This window comes from Sarcophilus harrisii, chromosome 4, assembly GCF_902635505.1.
Source record: "Sarcophilus harrisii chromosome 4, mSarHar1.11, whole genome shotgun sequence".
In the NCBI taxonomy this organism is placed as follows: Eukaryota; Metazoa; Chordata; class Mammalia; order Dasyuromorphia; family Dasyuridae; genus Sarcophilus; species Sarcophilus harrisii.
The window spans coordinates 353,527,498-353,544,972 of NC_045429.1; the positions used below are offsets into that span (position 1 = coordinate 353,527,498).

The 17,475-nt window shown below is 43.3% G+C and overlaps 1 protein-coding gene across 1 annotated transcript; it reads right to left on the reverse strand.

Moving 5' to 3' along the window:
• Positions 1-1,028: 1,028 nt before the first annotated feature.
• Positions 1,029-16,261, reverse strand: CA4 (carbonic anhydrase 4). Its single transcript, XM_003767998.3, has 8 exons — positions 16,094-16,261; positions 9,355-9,399; positions 6,308-6,463; positions 5,123-5,268; positions 4,211-4,309; positions 3,503-3,569; positions 2,870-3,033; positions 1,029-1,756 (listed from the first exon to the last, which is right to left on the reverse strand). The coding sequence occupies exons 1-8, from the start codon at positions 16,149-16,151 to the stop codon at positions 1,559-1,561; spliced, it is 933 nt and encodes a 310-aa protein (XP_003768046.1). The 5' UTR covers positions 16,152-16,261; the 3' UTR covers positions 1,029-1,558.
• Between the last annotated feature and the right edge of the window lie 1,214 nt (positions 16,262-17,475).

Consider the following 17,475-nt stretch of genomic DNA (forward strand, 5'->3'; position numbering starts at 1 on the left):
AGAATTTTACATCCCAAGCTATTCCCTGAGGCAAGCAGTGAGGATCATAGATTATTTTGTTCTTTTGATCTTAATTGAACCTTTGTTATTTTTGAGGACTTTTACTTGAGTCCAAACACCAGGTTTCAGTCTCCTATTGAATTCTTAGTTGATTTCTTTGCATTGATAAACCTTCACATCTCCACAGTTACTATATCATGACATCAACCCATAACTCCAATATGCTTTTGGAACCCCAACATTTGGAAATTCTTGAAACCTTAATATGTTTTTTGAGTTCAATGCTTCTGTACCCTCCCAAACTCCATCAGTATACAGTGCTTAGGATAAGTTCAAAAGCAGCCTTAGACACCACTAGCTGTGTGACCCTGGACCAGTCACTTAACCTTAAGCTTCAATTCCCTCATTTATAAAATGGGTTTGATACTAGCAACAGCCCCCATTCTCAGTAGAAGGATTTTGCAAAATTTAGATCCATGTTGTTAGCTGTTATGTAAGCTGTTGTTCCTCTTCTCTGCTTTCCCTTTCTTTTCCCTCCCTGGCCCCTCTTCTCTTGGTACAGGAGGAAAGAACTGCACTGCTGCTAGAAGACCGAAGTTGTAGCCCATATTCTGCCTGTAACCAGTCATGTGGTCTTGGTTTAGTCCCTTTTCTTCATGGATTTCAGTTTCCTCTCCTATGATATGGGTTGGACGACAATTTCTAGGGTCTGTTCCAACTCTAGCATCCCAGGGTCCTTGAAAGGGGGACACCTTTACGGGAATGGCTTTGTCCCCATGACATCTTTTGTATTAGGAAGTACTGACCTAATAATAAATGGGCAATATATCCCATAATCAAACTTGGTTTTTTATCACCAGCACCTAAGACAGTGCAGGTTGGTACAGAGTAGTTAAGGGACTGAGTAAATGTTCATTATTTGATTGATTGAGATTGATTAGTTAAATGTTTCATTGAATTAGATTACAGAGATTCCCTTGCTAGTGGAATTTTCTAATTTCTTTAGGTCTTTTTTTTTTTTTTTTTTAAACGGTGTCACAAAGACCTTGATAAAGTAGAGATTTCCCAGTGAAGGGGTAGGTATCTTAGAGTCTTATCAGCTAACACTTCAGCTAGATTGCCATCCAGCTTAGAACTGGGCAAGCTGGACCAGACAATCCAGGGTGGAGGCAGGCCAGCGAAAGGCTGAAAGGGCAGGTAGGAGGAAGTTCAAAGGCTAACTTTGGTCTTTCACAATGTGAGCAGAAGGAGGAGAAATTCAAACAGGCACAGTGACCGAGGTTATAGGAAATTCTGAGAATTATCCACTCCAAAAAGGCAAGGCTGGGACCAGTTTGAGTTGGGCAATGAGGATTGTTATTAAGATAAGACATATCACATTTAAAACAAAGAATAGAGCTACTTAAGGGCAGCAGTTGGGTGCTAAGGAAAAGTTTATCTAAAAAAAAAAATATATATATATATATATATACACACACACACACACACACACACACACACATCTCTACAGTATCTTAGTGAAAATCCAGAGTGCAGAAGGTCAGATGTCCAAGGTCTCTCAGTGGAGGGAGGTAGCCAGGAAGTAGGTGAGCAGAGGGGCCAGGAGCGTGGGCCAGGCGTGGGACAATGCCATTCCCACTCCGGAGGTGTAGACCTGACGATTCCCCAGGGCCTGTGTTTTCCGGAAGTTGTCTATGATGGGCATTTTTTCCTCATTCTCCTTATTATAGAACAGCTGCTTGGAGAATTCCAAAATCTGAAAAGGACCAGGGATTCTGGTGACTTTACTCTCCTTTCAGTAGCCACGGAGGCTCCCTCGCTTCCTCGGAAGTGCAGTTCAAGCATCACTTGGTGAGAGAAGCCTTTCCTGACCCTATCCCCAATTCCAAGTGTCTGTCCCATCGTTTGCATCTATAAATATGTGCACACACATGTATAGACATACACAAATATAACACATATGTATGCATGTGTATTTGTGTATTATATATACACCCCATAGAATGCAAGATCCCTGAAGGAATGAACTAATTTCGTTTTTGCCTTTGTATTTCTATAGCCTGGCTGAATGTCTGGCTCAGAGTTCTTGACCTTGATCGATCCCTCTTCAAACTTTAGAGCCTTAATTTCTTTGACTGAGGCCTTTGTATTCCTTTCTTGGTGACCTCTTGAAGGTCCTTCTCTGATTAAGATGTTTGGGAGAGATGAGAGTAAAAGTGACTGACAATCCGGAGTCAATCATCTTCTCCCTGTTCCTTTGGCTTCCTCCCCTTAGATGAAATTCAGCTCTGTCCCCCCATCTCACTCCCACTATTCCTGTGTTACATGATTAATTTCTATTGTCATTATGGATGACAAAAGGGTCTCAGACATGGCTCAGACAGAACTCGGCTTTTGAGCATGGTCGGAAGAGGGAAGGTATGTATGGGAGGAGAGTCAAGGTCCCGGGACATGTCGTTGATTTTCTTGTTGGGAACTGGGGAGAGACTGTCAGACCGATCAGAGGGTGCCCTTCTGAATTAGACTAGCCCTCAGCCGAGACCCGCAAGCTGAACTGAGCATCAGCTATAAAACCAGGGATTTGTATTCAGTTTGTTAAGGATCTTCCTGGCTCTAAATCCTATGAACTGTTTGTATTGTTCTCTCTCTTACTCATATATTGCAGTTTGGTTTTCTTAACTAGACTGCAAGTTCTTTGAAGCTATGTCCCTGTGTATCCCTCTAGGGAACAGGCAAAACACAGGGCATAGAGCAGGCACACAACAGTTAGGCAGCATATGGATTCCCTTCCTACTTTGCCTTGAGCCCCCCATTTAGCCCCACATCCCTGTGGGGAACTAGTCTAAAACCGAAGACCCCCGGATGTTACCTGGTCTTCATGGAGTTGGATAGGTTCCTGAAACACAGTCCAGATGACCTTCTCTTGGCAATCAGGAGTAGTGAGGGAGCCCTGGTATCTGTAGTAATGTTTCAACTTATCGACTTTGGGGAGGAGGTCAGAAAGGCTGAACTCTTTAAGGGAGGCAAATTTGGCTAAGGGAGACACAAGACAAAAGGACCTTCAGAATTATCCAAACCACAAATCCCCCTAATCCTTTCCCCTCAGCCCCAGACTATTCTCATAGTCTTCCTATTCTTCCAGTTCTTTACTACAATCACTCCTGATTCCTACAGATAGAAGGGCCTTATCCCCTAAACTCTTAGCCTCTGATCCCACCAGATGATCCCCTCATCCTCAACCTTCCCTTAACCACAGATTATCAGAGTCATTCTTCCCCAAAGCTGCCCTGACCAACCAGTTTTAGCAACTTATCCAGAGGGTCAGGATGGTTCAAACTTCAGGGTCCTGCTCCTTGGCTTCTCCCATCTGGTTCTTTCACTTCCATCTCTCTCCCTCCGCACACATACACATATTTCCTCCCTCAGGTTCCTCCTCCCACCCTCAATCCTCTTTCCACCCATGGCCCTAGCTAGGATATAGGAGGTGCTCGTCATGGCTCACATTTGTATGGGATGTTCTTCAGGTTCTCCACCAGATTGGAGAAGCCAGGATGTTTTTCAGATGAAGCCTGGAAAGAGAATGATCTTGTTCAGACAGGCTAGGGTAGCAGTGAGGGGTATCTTAAGGGGAAGGATTGGAAGAATCTTTGAGTTCAGTTTCTTGGGCTCCATCTCAGGGCATCCCTTGATTGACTGATAACTGAGTGAGATGTTCCATGGTGTTCAGATATATTAGCAGAAAGAAGGATCCCTGTCCTCTGGCTTAGGTTTGGCGTTCTTCTCCCATGCCTGTAAGACATGGAGGGGGGAGAGAGAGAGAGAGAGAGAGAGAGAGAGAGGAGAAAAAGAGAGAGAAAGAGAAAGAGAGAGAAGAAAGGAAGGAAGGAAGGAAGGAAGGAAGGAAAAAGGAAGGAAGGAAAAAGGAAGGAAGGAAGAAAAGAAGGAAGGAAGGAAGGAAGGAAGAAAAGAAGGAAGGAAAACATACAGACAAACCTAGAGGGGGATTAAACGAAGAATTAAGAGAGACTGAAGAAGGGAGGGAAAGACAGACAAAGGCAATCTCTCTCCTCTTCTTCTATTGCCTATCAGTCTTGTGTGGTGGCATATCTTTGTCTTCTGGTGATCAGAGGAGAGTAGAAAAGGGGAAAGGCAGACTCCGACAGGTAGATAGGAATGAGAGAGGACAAGTGAATGGAGAGGAGGTTCTAACCTTGATTAGGAATCCCAGCACAGCGATTTCATTATTTTCATCCCCATTGAGTGCTTCTGACACACTAGAATATTTGTCCTTGATATGGACAATGTGCATCTGGAGCAAAAAAACAGGAGACAAAGAGTTAAGATGGGTACCTCCATTTTAGCCAAGTCCCAGGTCTCCCCCAGATCTCTTTCCTCAGGTTGTAGTGGTCTCTGAGTTTTAGGATGAGGATGATAGGATCCCAGATTTAGAGAAACCAGTAAGGAAATGGGAGGCCCAGAGAAAGGAAATAAATTGTGAAATAATAAGATCATAGGTTTAAAGACAGAAGGGATATTAGAGAATATCTAATACAACTCCCTTATTTTGTTGAGCCTTCATTTTTGAAGAGGACTTGGGGTGATTCTCATCCTTACTTTAGAAATGAGGAAACTGAAAGAGCCTGAGAGATTAAGTGACTAATCCAAGGTTATACAAGTAGTGACAGGTAGGATTTGAACTAGATCCTTTAATCTCAAATCTAGTGTTCTTTTCACTGTGCCATGAGTAAAGAGATGTAGTGAGATCAGGGCAGTAGTGGAGTAGAGCGAGAAGATTTTCATCATAGCCCCAAAGGGAAGCTTGGAAAGGATGAGGGCGCAGAGAGTATGTCTCTGACATCAGGGTCCTAATTCTTATTTTGCTACTAATTAACCATGTGATAGTGGGCAAGTCATTTTTCCTCTCTGGTCCATATATATATATATATATATATATATATGAAAGTGGGGATCCATATATATTTACATAAAAGAAAGAGGATAGCCCTCTAAAATCATTTCCAGCTTTCATGTTTTACCATACCATGATTTAAGCCAAATCCCAGAGACCCCACAAAGGAATAGGACTGCAGCTCTCCAGACCTTGGAAGGATGAGCCCCTCACCTCCATGGCATAGGATTTCCCATCGATGGTGTGTTCAGAGCCCTGGTTCACAGAGTTTGACCAGTGCAGATGGAATGCGGCTGCCTTATAAGTCCCCGGCAGGCCACCTTGAGAGATCTTGATTGAGCCACTAAGGTCCACTTGCACTTGATGAGACAAGAGTATGAGCAAGAAAAGGATGAGAGTCTGTGGGATCCTCTGGTCCAGATGTTGCATGTTTCACATTAGAATTACCATCCTGACAAACTTCTCTGTCCTTGTCTACTTTCTTTCTTTGTATTTTTCCCCTTTACCCAATAAATAGGTGTTTCTCATTTCCCTGTCTCAGCATGAAAAGCTCACCTTAATAAATCCTGATGAGATAGAACCTGCCCGGCCTTTAACTGAATTCAACAAAAGCTTAGAGAAGATTGTCACTCACTGTTTCCTACTCATTTGTAGATTGTTTTACAAATGAGAGCTTCCAGAACATAGAAAGCATTCGTTTTCTAAATATAAGCCAAGTGGAAATAGAGCAAAATAAATGGAGTGGGGTGAGATGTAATAGATTGGAGAAAGATGGAGTTGTGTAGAATGAACAAGATGGAGGAGAATAAAGAAAGGTTGGATAGAGTGGAGTAGATATAAGAAAGAAGAGAATATCATAGAATGGAGTAAGATGCAATGGAATGGAACAAGATGGAGACAAATTGAGAAGAACAAAATGAAATGGAGTGGAGAAAAATGGAGTAAAATGGAATGAACAAGATGGAGGATAGTGTAGTAGAGTGCAAGATGGAGTGGAGTGGAGAAAGATGGAGCACAGTGGAATGAACAAAATGAAAGAGAGTGAAATGGAATAAGAAAGAAAAGAATATGGTGGAAGAGAATCAGATGGAACAGAAGGAAACAAGATGGAAGAGAAATGGAATAGAATGAGATGGAATGATATCGAGAAAGATGAAGTACATTAGAGCGTAATAAAAAGGAATGAAGGTGGTGATGTGGACTTTCATAAGTTGGAATGAAACAGAAGGAGATGGAGAAGAACCAAATAGTATCTAGAGCAATAGAAGAAGATGCAGTGGAAGCTCCCACTTTCCCTTTTCTTCCTCCCTTTTCAGATGGTTCCCAAGTACCAAGGAGGGGACAAAAGAGCGATGCTCTTCCTTTGGCCCTTCCCCATAACATTGAGAAAAGACTGACCTGAGTGCCCATTGTTTTTAATATCCCGTGCCTCCTTCTTGTCATAGTTGACGAACTGGAAAGGCTTCAAGGAGTCATTTCGAAGGACTGATTTAGTGTCGATGTTAATTGGAGACTGCTGTTTGTCCTGGCAATTCCCAGACCACTTGCTTGGTTCTGAAAGGTTAGAAAGGAGAGAAGGAAAGATGGGAAAGAGAGACTGGTAGCCGTTCTCAGTTACAGCAGAGAAGTTTGGGGTGAGACGAGATTCCTTACAGATGGGTGGGTGGACCTTATATGATCCTATGTTTCATTAAAGGGCCAGAACTGTGGCCCTTTCACTGGCTCGCTCTATGCCTCAAATACACCTTTTTCCTCAGCTTTCTCTCATACAATTCCATGTTCCCTTCAAGATGAAGTGCATGTAAATACCACTTTCTACACAAGCCTTTCAAGATCCACCCAGCTCCTATTACAGTCTCTCCCTAAATTATCTTGCATTTATTGATACACAGTATCCCAGAAGTGTAAGTGAATGCATAAAATTAACATTAAATTAAGATTTTTGGAAAAGCCTGGATACATACACTTTGTCTCCTAATTAGAATGTAAGTTCTTTGAGGTCAGGGAACTGTTCATTTTGTTTTGTCTTTGGCTCCCCAGCACTAAACAGAATTCCTGGCACCTTAACTGATATTTAACATATATTTACTGATTGATAGATTGATTACTGTGAAGCTAGGTTCATAGCAACTGCTCCATAGATACTTGAGGGAATGTAATTTTCCTGTAAGGTTAGTTTTCCAAGGCTCCCACCTACCCCTTCTCCTATAAAATAGAACTGGTTGAACCTGCACCTGCTGGGCTCTTAAGTGAATGAGATTAAAGCATCATAGAAATCATCTAGTTCAATCTCTCATTTTTCAGAGAAAAAGAAAAGGAAGTTTCAGAGAAAGGAAGTTATTGGTTCTCCAGCTAGAGAATAATTATACTGAAATGAGGATTCAGGGATCCTGATTCCACCATCAATATACTAAACTATACTGAATGGTAGGGATGTATTTTGAGAAGTGGGGTATATTATTCTCATTATGTCCATTCCATGACTGAATAATAACAGTATTAATTACATTTTTCTCCATCATCTTAACCCTTTTCAGGTTTTAGAAAAGGGACCTTTAAGGGATTTGAGGGCCCTGTGTTTTGGGACTGAAGAGGAATAGCCTGTTATCCAGGTTATTCTGCATGATATGGCATTTGTGTAATTATATGAACAAGAAGCTTAGCCATGGAAAATAATTAAGAACATGCCCCTCTCTCAGCCCTTTGCATAGGTCAGGGACTTCAGATGTAGAACTGAGGATACATGATCAGACCTTGGTGGGTAGAACTGAGGATACATGATCAGACTTTGGTGGATATGTTTGTTAGTTTAACTATACTATTTTTCTTTCCTTCAGGGAGAGGAGGTCTTTTTATTTTTATTTTCCCCAGTTATATGAAAAAAAATGACATTTTGGGGAGGTTATATATGCACATTCTTTTTTTAAACATTCATTTCCTTATGAATCATGTCAAGAGAGAAAAATCAGAACAAAAGGGGAAAAACCACAAGAAGAAGAAAAAACAGAAAAAAAAAGTGAACATAGTATGTGCTGGTTTACTCTCCACAGTTCTCTTTCTGGATATAGATGGCATTTTTCATCTAAAGTTTATTGGAATTGCCTTGGATCATTGAACTGCTGAGAAGAACCAAGTCTGTCATAACTGATCATTGCACAATCTTGTTGTTGTTATGAGCAATGTTTTCCTGGTTCTGCTTGTTTTGCTCAGCATCAGTTCATGTAAATCTTTCCAGGCCTTTCTAAAATCAGCCTGTTCATCATTTTTATAGAACATCAATATTCCATTACTTTCATATGTCATAATTTATTCAGCCATTTCTCAATTGATGGGCATCTATTCATTTTCTAATTCTTTGACATCACTAAAAGAGCTGCTACAAACATTTTTGTACATGTGGATCCTTTTTCCTTTTTTATGATTTCTTTGGGATATAGGGAGGGGGTCTTCTTTATAAGGGATATTTCCCTGAGCAGCTGTTGATATATTCAGAAATGAAAGTGATTTAAAAATAAGATACTAAAAGAAGGGACTAGAAGATCCCTAAAATCCTTTCAAGATTTTACATTCTGTGAATCTATGAGTGTTTCTTTCCATCTACCCATACCCCTCTAACTTCTCCTTAGACCTGGCCCTAGTTATGTTTCTGACACTCATAAACAGAATGGAAGCGGGGAAGAGAGAGGGAGGGAAAGTCCTTGATGGAAAACAGTCAACTCTCAGTTCTCTGTTTGAAGCAGAGGAGAATTCTCAAACTGTTTTCTGCTTCGGTTTTTATAGTTTACCACTGGGTATTTTTGCTTTCTTTGTTTTTATTTTAATAGCTTTTCTCTTGTAAGAGAGAAAGAACAGACATTTTTTGATTCAGAAAAGTCTCCATTCTCTGAGAACCCTCTGAGTGGTTGTGGGAGGAATAGAATCAAGAGCATGCTTCGAGGGTTGGGGGAAACAAGCCAGAAATTAGATATTGGTCAGAGGTGATTCACAAAAGTATTTTTTCAAATACTTGTAAATGTTCATTTTTGTAAAACCTTGTGTTCAGATTTTTCTCCTTTTCTTCCTTCTTTCCCCCTTTCCAAAGATAGCAAGCAATCTGATATAGGTTAAATATATGTGATTCTTTTAAACACATTTCTATATTTGTCATGTTGTGTATTCAACCAAAATTCAAGAAATGACACTTTCTAAAATGCTAGTATTTATATAACACTTTAAGATTTGCAAAGCACTTCACAAATATTATCTCATTTGATTCTCACCACAACCCTGGGATATAGGTGCTAGTGTTAGAACATTCATTTTACAGATGAGAAAACTGAGGCAGACAGAGGTAAAAGGACTTGATTAATTGCTCTGATCCCAGCTGGGGAGGGATTAGATTATTAAATGGTAGATGGGCTCCCTAAATTAGGAAGGAAGAAAGGATTCTGAAGGCTCCGACTCACCTGTACATGATATTTTCTTGGCTTGGGATTCATAGCACCAGTCCTCTAGGAAAGAGGAAAACAATGTCAGTTATGAGTTAGGGGTGGGGTGGAATAGATATGGAGAGAATGGTAAGTCTGGGATCCTGCACTTTTGTGGTTCTTCCACATCTCCAGCTGCTATTCCTTTGAATCCTGTATTGGCTCTTCATTTTCCTCTCATCCCTTTAGTGTGTGAATGTCCACCAAAGTTCCGCCCTTGACCTTCCTCCTCTCTCACTGTACCATCTCTCTGTGTGTTTGCAATCATTCTTACAGCTTCAGTCACCTATAACCTCTGTGCAAATGATGTCCCAAATTGTGACTCCAGTTCCGTATCTCCAATTGCCTCCTGGACACTGACTGAAATCTCAAATTCATTACATCCAGAGCAAAACTGATCTCCTTCTTCTCCAAACTTCCTTCATTTTCTGTTGATGACATCACCATCAGGCTATCGATGTCAGAGGGATCTCTCCCCTTTCCTCCTCTCTTACAGTAGCCTTGCCCTTCTTTCACATCCAATTAGCTGTCAATTTCACCAACATCAGATCTCCCACTCCCACTCCCATAGCACAGTCCAGCCCCCAGCTCTTTCCCAGACTATTGTAATAGCCTCCTAACTGGTCTTTTTGCTTCCTTGTTTTCAAATTCACTCTTTGTCCAATTCAGGGTCATCTTCTTTATCCACTGCCCAGATCACAAAAATTCTCTACTCAAAAAAGTTGCATTGGTTTTCTCTTAACATTTACACAATGAAACATACACTTCCAGTCCCTCTCACTCCAATTTACCATCCATTCCTTTTTTTTTCTTCAATAGTATTTTATTTTTCCAAATACTTATGTGTGTAAAACTTTGTGTTCCAGATTTCTTCTCCTTCTCTTCCTTCTCTCCCCTTTTCCAAAGATAGCAAGTTATATGATTTAGGTTGAATATGTGCAATTCTTTTAAAGCTATTTCCATATTTGTCACGTTGTGCAAGAAAAATCAGATCCAAAAGGGGAAAAAATCAAGAGAAAGAAAAAAACAAACAAGCAAACAACAATCATGACAAAAGACGAACATACCATGCTTTGATCCACTATCCACAGTCTCTATAATTCTTTCTCTGGATGTAGATTTACCTTCCATTCTTATCATCTATGCTTTACATACTTCACATCCAGAGAAAGTAGATTATTCTCCAACCAATTCTATTCCTGTCCTCTCCGGGATCTGTACCTTTTGCTCACTCAAATCATGTCACCATCCCCTATTCCTGAACTGTATCCACTACTCCCCCACACTCCCTGCCCCCTCCTGGACACTTCTCTTTCTGCAAGGTCCAGCTCGGGTAGACCTACCTCTGACTACAGGATGCCTTTCTGAACCCCTCCTCCCAGCTTTGGTTGTAAATCCCTCGAGGACAGGATGATTTGTACCCTAAGTTATCTTTGCATTGACACTAAAGTTAATTTCTTAACCCATGTGGAACTGAAGTGGAAGTGGTATATGCAAAGTGAGGAGCCTGCGGAATCTGATCAGCTAGGGGGAGGATGGATGCATTGCAGGATCCGGTGCAGGTTGGGGCAGGGGGTTGGAGGGTTGGAAGCAGAGATCTCCAGTCTCCTGAGAACCTTCTATCCCAGTGCACAGATGGATATTTGCAGAAATGCATGGACAGGTCTCTAAGGACCAGACCCCTGGGTGCTGTGCTTAAGCTCCCAGAGGGCAAAGGAGGGAAGAGAAAGGGAACAGATTCTAGCTCGTGTCCTATCATCTCTCCCCCTGTCCCACCTCCTCCTAAATATATAAATATCCATATATTCTGTGTCTGCTTCTTATTAAAGATCTTCAGATCATGGGAGCTCCTGCCCCACCCCCACCTACCAGTCCAATCCCCTAGAACATTCAATTCTGTCTTTCTTTTGGCCATTAGGCTAGCTCTGCTAAGGAGGATTAACTTCGCAGGGACCTCCCCCTTGCTTAACAATCAGATTTGCTGGCTCAGCCATGTGAGTTTATTTGAGATGATGGAAAGCTAACCCAGGTCCCTCAAACTGCCCCCCTCCCTTCGTCCCCCCCCCACACTGTGTTATTAAAATAAATTCTTGGCCAAGCTCTCCTCCCTACGGTGCCAAGTCCACTCTCACCTCTTACCCTCCCCAAGGCTACTGATTCAGTCTCCGAGTCCTTCCAGCCCTGTATCTGTCTTTCCTGACAGATCTATGTACCTATGGCCAGTGGGAGTAGGGAGAACATTGGGCTGGTCCAGGAAGCAGGACTTCTAATTAAAATAACCCTATTTTTTTACCTCTCTTCTCAGTCCTGAACCCTATCTGTTTCCAGGTTCCTGTCTCCTTTTTACTTTAGTAAGGGCTAAAAAGGGGGTGTTGGATGTTCATGTGGCAAGATCACAAGAAGATAGTTTCATATAACATGACCTCGAGTCGTCTGGATTGATGTCTCTATTGCAAAATCAGGAGATCCATTTCTTCTGAAGACCAGAAGGGATAGAAGATGGGGAATGCATGGGACAGACAAGGTCATCTGGACTTCTAAGGACCACATACCCCTCCAAGGCAGCAGAAAGGGTTTGGGTACATGATTGATCAGATGGACACCAGGATTCCAGGTTTAAACAGGGAAGGGAGAAGTTAATTATGGGCTGGAAGTCTCAATCTTCCCCAGGTCATGGTGGTTGTGGACGTGAGGGTAAAGAGGGTTGATCTCCCCAAATCTGACTAAGCCTCTTCCTAAGAAAATGAGTCATAGGCTTCATATCTTTGGGGATTTCTCCTCAATTCCATGCCTGCAAAAGGCCACAGGCACGTAATCTGTCATGTCTTGGGAGTAAGATATTCTGGAAAGGAGGTATGACTCAGAGACTCTTTGGGGCTCCTCAATGGAAACGTAGCCCACTGCTGAAGCTGTAGCCCTGCTCCTTCCGGGGCTTCTCACCTTCTTTGACACACGGGTCTGGGACCCTACAGATGTTGAGATGGCAGCCTCTTTTTTCCCACCTTCCCTTCACAGCATACACCCCAACTGTCTGCTGCAGGAAAAGAAGCAACTGCGAAAACTGTTCTACATCTATCCTGCAAGCAAATGTTTGTTTCTCTGTCGTCAGTTGAGCATAGAATAATAGATCAAGATTTAGAAATGAAAAAGATCTTAGAAGACATTTAGTTCAATTCCTTCATTTTAGAGGTGAGGACATTGAGATCCAGAAAACGAAAATGACAGAGACAAGATTCAAATCTCTAGCTTCAAATCCTTTGTCTTTTTTACTTAATGGTTTTTCTTTATGACAAGAGATTATTCAATAGTGGTAGTGAGATATATTGGGAAATGACCATGGTATAAAAACAAAGGGAGTCAATAAAAGGGTAAATAGAAAAAATGAAAACTTAAGACATTGGGGTTCCAAGGCAGTCAGACTGATCTATGGGTCTACAGAAGTTATGGATGAACTGGGAGCTCCACATCACTTCCCATTCCTCCCTAGGAATTTGCTCTCCCCAGGCTTCCCTGGTTTCTAGCCATGACCTCTGGTCTGTTCTTAATTATATTGACTTTTGAACTGTGGTATGCTTTTACCTACTCATCTCAAAAGGAAATGAACCAGGGAAACAATAGTGTCGAAAGAGGCCAGAACTTTGAGTGTAGGGGGTGGAGTGAATCGGGGAAGTGTAGAATATGAGGGGAAAATTAAGGTGCCAGAAACTGTAAGCTGGGGACAGCGGACAAATATGAGTATCATAAAGAACAAGAGTGTCTATGTTTCAAGGTGTCATAGCTTAGTCTCACCAACATTTTGCTGTCTCTGAACCCCAACCTTGCCAAAATTGTTTTCACATCCCATGAGAAGCATTCAAGCTTAGAGAAGGTTGCTCACATTCAATTCCTTGTCCCTATCTTTGTGCATCTGCCCCAAGAAGGAGTGGGGTCAGAAATCTGGGAGTATCTGTACCTTCTCTTTATTCCAACTCTACTCCAGAGGCTCTGTGTCCCATTCAGCTCACACAGCATGAGAGCAAAATAAAGAAGTGCCCCTGTGGACCTTGCCCATCAACTCCTCCCCACCGCCATCCCCCTCACCCCAGGGTTCCTGAACTCAGCAAAGCCCATGTTTCTGACCAAAGTCTCAGATTCTCTTGGACAGGGGTCTGGGCATGGAATAAAAAATGAGCCCCACCTATGGGCTCCATTCTTCTCTTTCCCCAACTAAACCCACATTGGGAGGCGAACCATTTGGCTTCTCTCCAGACTTAAGCTTCTTCCTTTGAAAGAGAAATGTGAATGAAAAGGGGGTAAGACCAAAAACATCCAACCTGAACCCTGAAGCTCTGGAGGTAGTGGGAAGTGGTAGCCTTAATGGTGAGTTGTTGAGAAGAAATAGATGATATTTGGGAGGGAGGGAGAAGGGTCGGGATTGCAAAAATCTAATCAGGATTCTCTGAGATGCAGGCAAAACCTTTATCTTGTGTATGAGTATGTGTGGATGTGTGTATTGTGGGGCTGATGGGAAGGATGGAGCAAATCAAAAAAGGAATGAGAAAGAAGCCATCTTCTAGTCATTGTGTAAGGGAATTTTCATCTTTATTGCCCCAATCCACAAGGAAAAGAGGGCAGAGAGATGCTAGATAACTGATTGATGCCTAACCCAACACCAGCTTCCTTCCAGTTATACTAGTTCAGTTCCTTTCAGTTCTAACTCTCTCTCCAATCTTTTCCCCTCCCCTACCATTTACATGCTCTCCTCAGACCCACATATCCACTGGCCCTTCTCCTGACACGGATAGAAAGGAAGAATGAGGGGAGTGAGGAGATGCTAGTTCAGGGACACTGCTGGCATCTAATCACTTAACAAGCAGGAGTGAGAGCCCTATCCTCAATCCCCATTACATTTGCCAGAAGAGAGAAATGGAAAAGAACTACAGGAATGAGAGCGGCCTTAGAAAGATTTAAAGGAAAACCTTGGCCAGAGTTCCTCAGTCATAAAGCCTCCAAATCATGTTCTGAGAGACAACTCCTGGGCGATAAAAAAGTGCTGGTACTGCGATTCCATTTTTGCAAATGAAGTAACTGAGGTTCCGAGAAATTAAGTAAGTCCAAGGTCACAAAACTAGTGATTGCCAGAGATAACACACTCAGTTCTGCTGAACTCAATTTTGGGGCTCGTTCCAGTCTTTGTTGCTGTCTGGGAATCTCAGGCTTCCCTGAAAGACTTTTGGGGAAAGGGTTAGAGAAGGTAAGGGCTGCCTGCAGGTAAAAGGGAGGGAGACGTCCCGAAGTTTTCCCTTCCCGAGAAAAGTTGCGTTGAGGGGAGAGTTGGGGAGATGGGGTTGGGCAGGCGCCGATTCAGCGCAGGCGATAGTGTCCCTCCCGGGCCCCCCAGCTGCGTGGATCCTGGCTTCTTATCAAATATTAACACCCTCCCCCTAAACCTGATAATTAAGAACCTTGCCTCGCTATTAATCTTTAAACGAAAATCACCCCGGCTGGAAAGACCGGCTGAGCCAGGACCTCGCAGTTCCCGGGAGCTCACCTCCCCACCTCTCCACCCCCCTCCCAGGGAAGCTTGCTGGCTGGCACCGTAGGGAGCGGAGCCCAGCTGCCCTTCAGGAGACACCCTTCCCCCTGGGCAGGAGCCCCAGCTCAGTTCTGGGAGGGGCACATTGCGGGGGAGCCCGCAAACCAGTCGTGGAGCGTCCACTCTCTCCCTCCATCTGATCACAGACCAACCTCTAGTCCGAGAGACCCTGAGGCACCCAGGGGAGGGGAGGCATATAGACCCAACACATACTCGGCCCAAATCAGCAGGCTCCGGGAGAGGCAGGGTGCAGGGCTAACAAGCACGGAACAGGGAGAGTTGCAAAGGCGCGGTGGCTGGCTGCCCGGGACCCAAGAAACTTGCTCTCTCCTCTGGTTCTACTTTCTCTCGGCGTTGGTCTAGTCTCACCGTTTCTTTGTATCTCTGTCTCGGGCATTCACCGTCCCTCGATCTTAGTTTGTTTCTTTCTGCCCTATTTTCCCTCTCTTCTCACCGAGCCTGTGTCCATCTCTTTACCTCCTCTCCGTTTTTTCCTCTGCTTCCAACTTCGTTTCTGTCTACATCTTTTTGTTTGTTTTCTAGCTTTTTCTGTGTGTGTGTGTCTCTTTGCCCTGTTTCAAGCCCCCCCTTTTCTCAATCTGTCTCTGTTATTTCTTTTTGTCTTTTATTTCTGTCTTGATCTTTATCTCCTTATCTATCCTAGCATCTTTGTCTCTTTATGTCCATTTCTGTCTGTCCATTTTCTCTTTATCTCTCTCAGTATCTATCTCCTCCAAGATATCTTCTCTACTATATTTCTTGTCTATCCTCGTCTGTATGTGGTTTTCTGTCTCAATTTTCTCTACCTAAGAATATCTTCTCTTGAGTTTTTCCCTTTTTCTCTCCTCCATCTCCACCAGTTTTGTTTCTCTTATCTGACTGCTTATGTCTATATCTTTTGTGTTTTGTCGGTCTCTTGTCTTTGCCTTGTTTCTCGGTCTCTTATCCATCCATCCATCCATCCATCCATTTATTTATCTCTTGATATGCCTTCCTTTACTCCCACCTCTCCTGTGTTCCCGAGACAGTGGATTCCTCTTACCCACCCGCCCAACTGACCGGAGAAGGAGTTCTGTCCCTGGAATAGATCCGGAATGGAAGAAGGACTGGGGAGGGGAGTGGGAAAGAAGGGAGCTAAATCACCTGGAGCCACTGGCTGGACCAACGTGAGGGCCAGCAGCAGCGTTAGGAACAAGATCATCCTCGGCTGTCCCGCTGTCTGTCCGATTGTCCGTCTGTCAGGTTGGCCACGTGTCTGACCAAGAATGAACCCCGCTCTCTCCTGCGGTCATGTTTCTGTCTCAGGGTTTTTATAGTGGAGCACGATCCTGGGCTGGATGGCCAGGAGAGCTGGACCTCGTAGTCAGGCTCCTCCCCCTCTTCTCTTCTTCCCTCCCCTTCCCACCCCTTCTGGAATCCTTCCCTTGCTTTTCTCATTGTCTACCCCCATCCCAAGTTCCTCTCTCTTCCTCCTCTTCCTCCTTCTCCCCCTTCACCTATTCTCTCTTCCACTCTTCCTCATTTGTCCTCATCTCCCCTTCTCTTTCATTGCTTCCCCTCTTTTTCCATTTCTTCCCCACTCCTCCCTTGCTCTTCATTTCTATCAATCATTCAGTCAATAAACATTTATTAGGCGATTATTACGTGACAGGCACTGTGCTAAACACGGGAATGCAAACACAGGCAAACCGCGGGCCTCCAGGACCTCACTATCTCTTCCCCCTCTCTTCTTTTTCTCTCTCTGACCCCAATTCTCGTTAATCTTTGACTCTTTCCATCCCCACCCTGGTCACTGTCCTGATGGATGACATACTGGAGAGGAATATGATTGGGGGGCCCTACCCTCTTCGGAGAAGAGGAAGGATGTAAAGGAACAAGTCCTGAAAGGCCATTTGACCTTCCCATTAATGAATTCCCAGTTGCTCAGCTCCTAGAGAGTTTGGGTGTAATTGGAACTAGGAGCAGGGTCTTCTGAGGGGAAGGATACACACAACTTAATTAAGACTTAAGTACTTTATCGACTACCTTCTCTCTGTCATTCTATTCCTAGTCTATCCTGCTGGAAAGGAGGGGTATCCTAGAACTTAGATTCACACCCAGAATCCTGATCTCCAGAGCTATTTAACAAAACCTTTTTTAAAGGGTCCCAGAATCTGGAGAATTTCCGAGTTCCTCTTCATCAGCAACCTCTGACCATTAGGTTTCTAGGTTTCTAGGTTCCTAGGTCTACTCAAGCTTAAAGGTTCCAGATTGGACCCAAAGACCCCGACAATAAAGATTTTGCCCTTTTCCTCTTTGTCACTTCTTTCCCTCCTCACAGGAAAGACTTGGGGTTCAGCACCAAGGTGTCTTTCCCTCTCAGTCTTTGGACTGTGTCCTAGGTGAGATGTGGAGTGGTGGGCCTGCTAGGAGGGAGGGTTACAGAATGGACTTTGGATATAGCAGCTAGCTATTGGTCCCTAAACTTCAATCTCAATTTTTTTCTCTCTCTCCTTAGGTCTCTTTACCATTCCTTCTGACTGTCT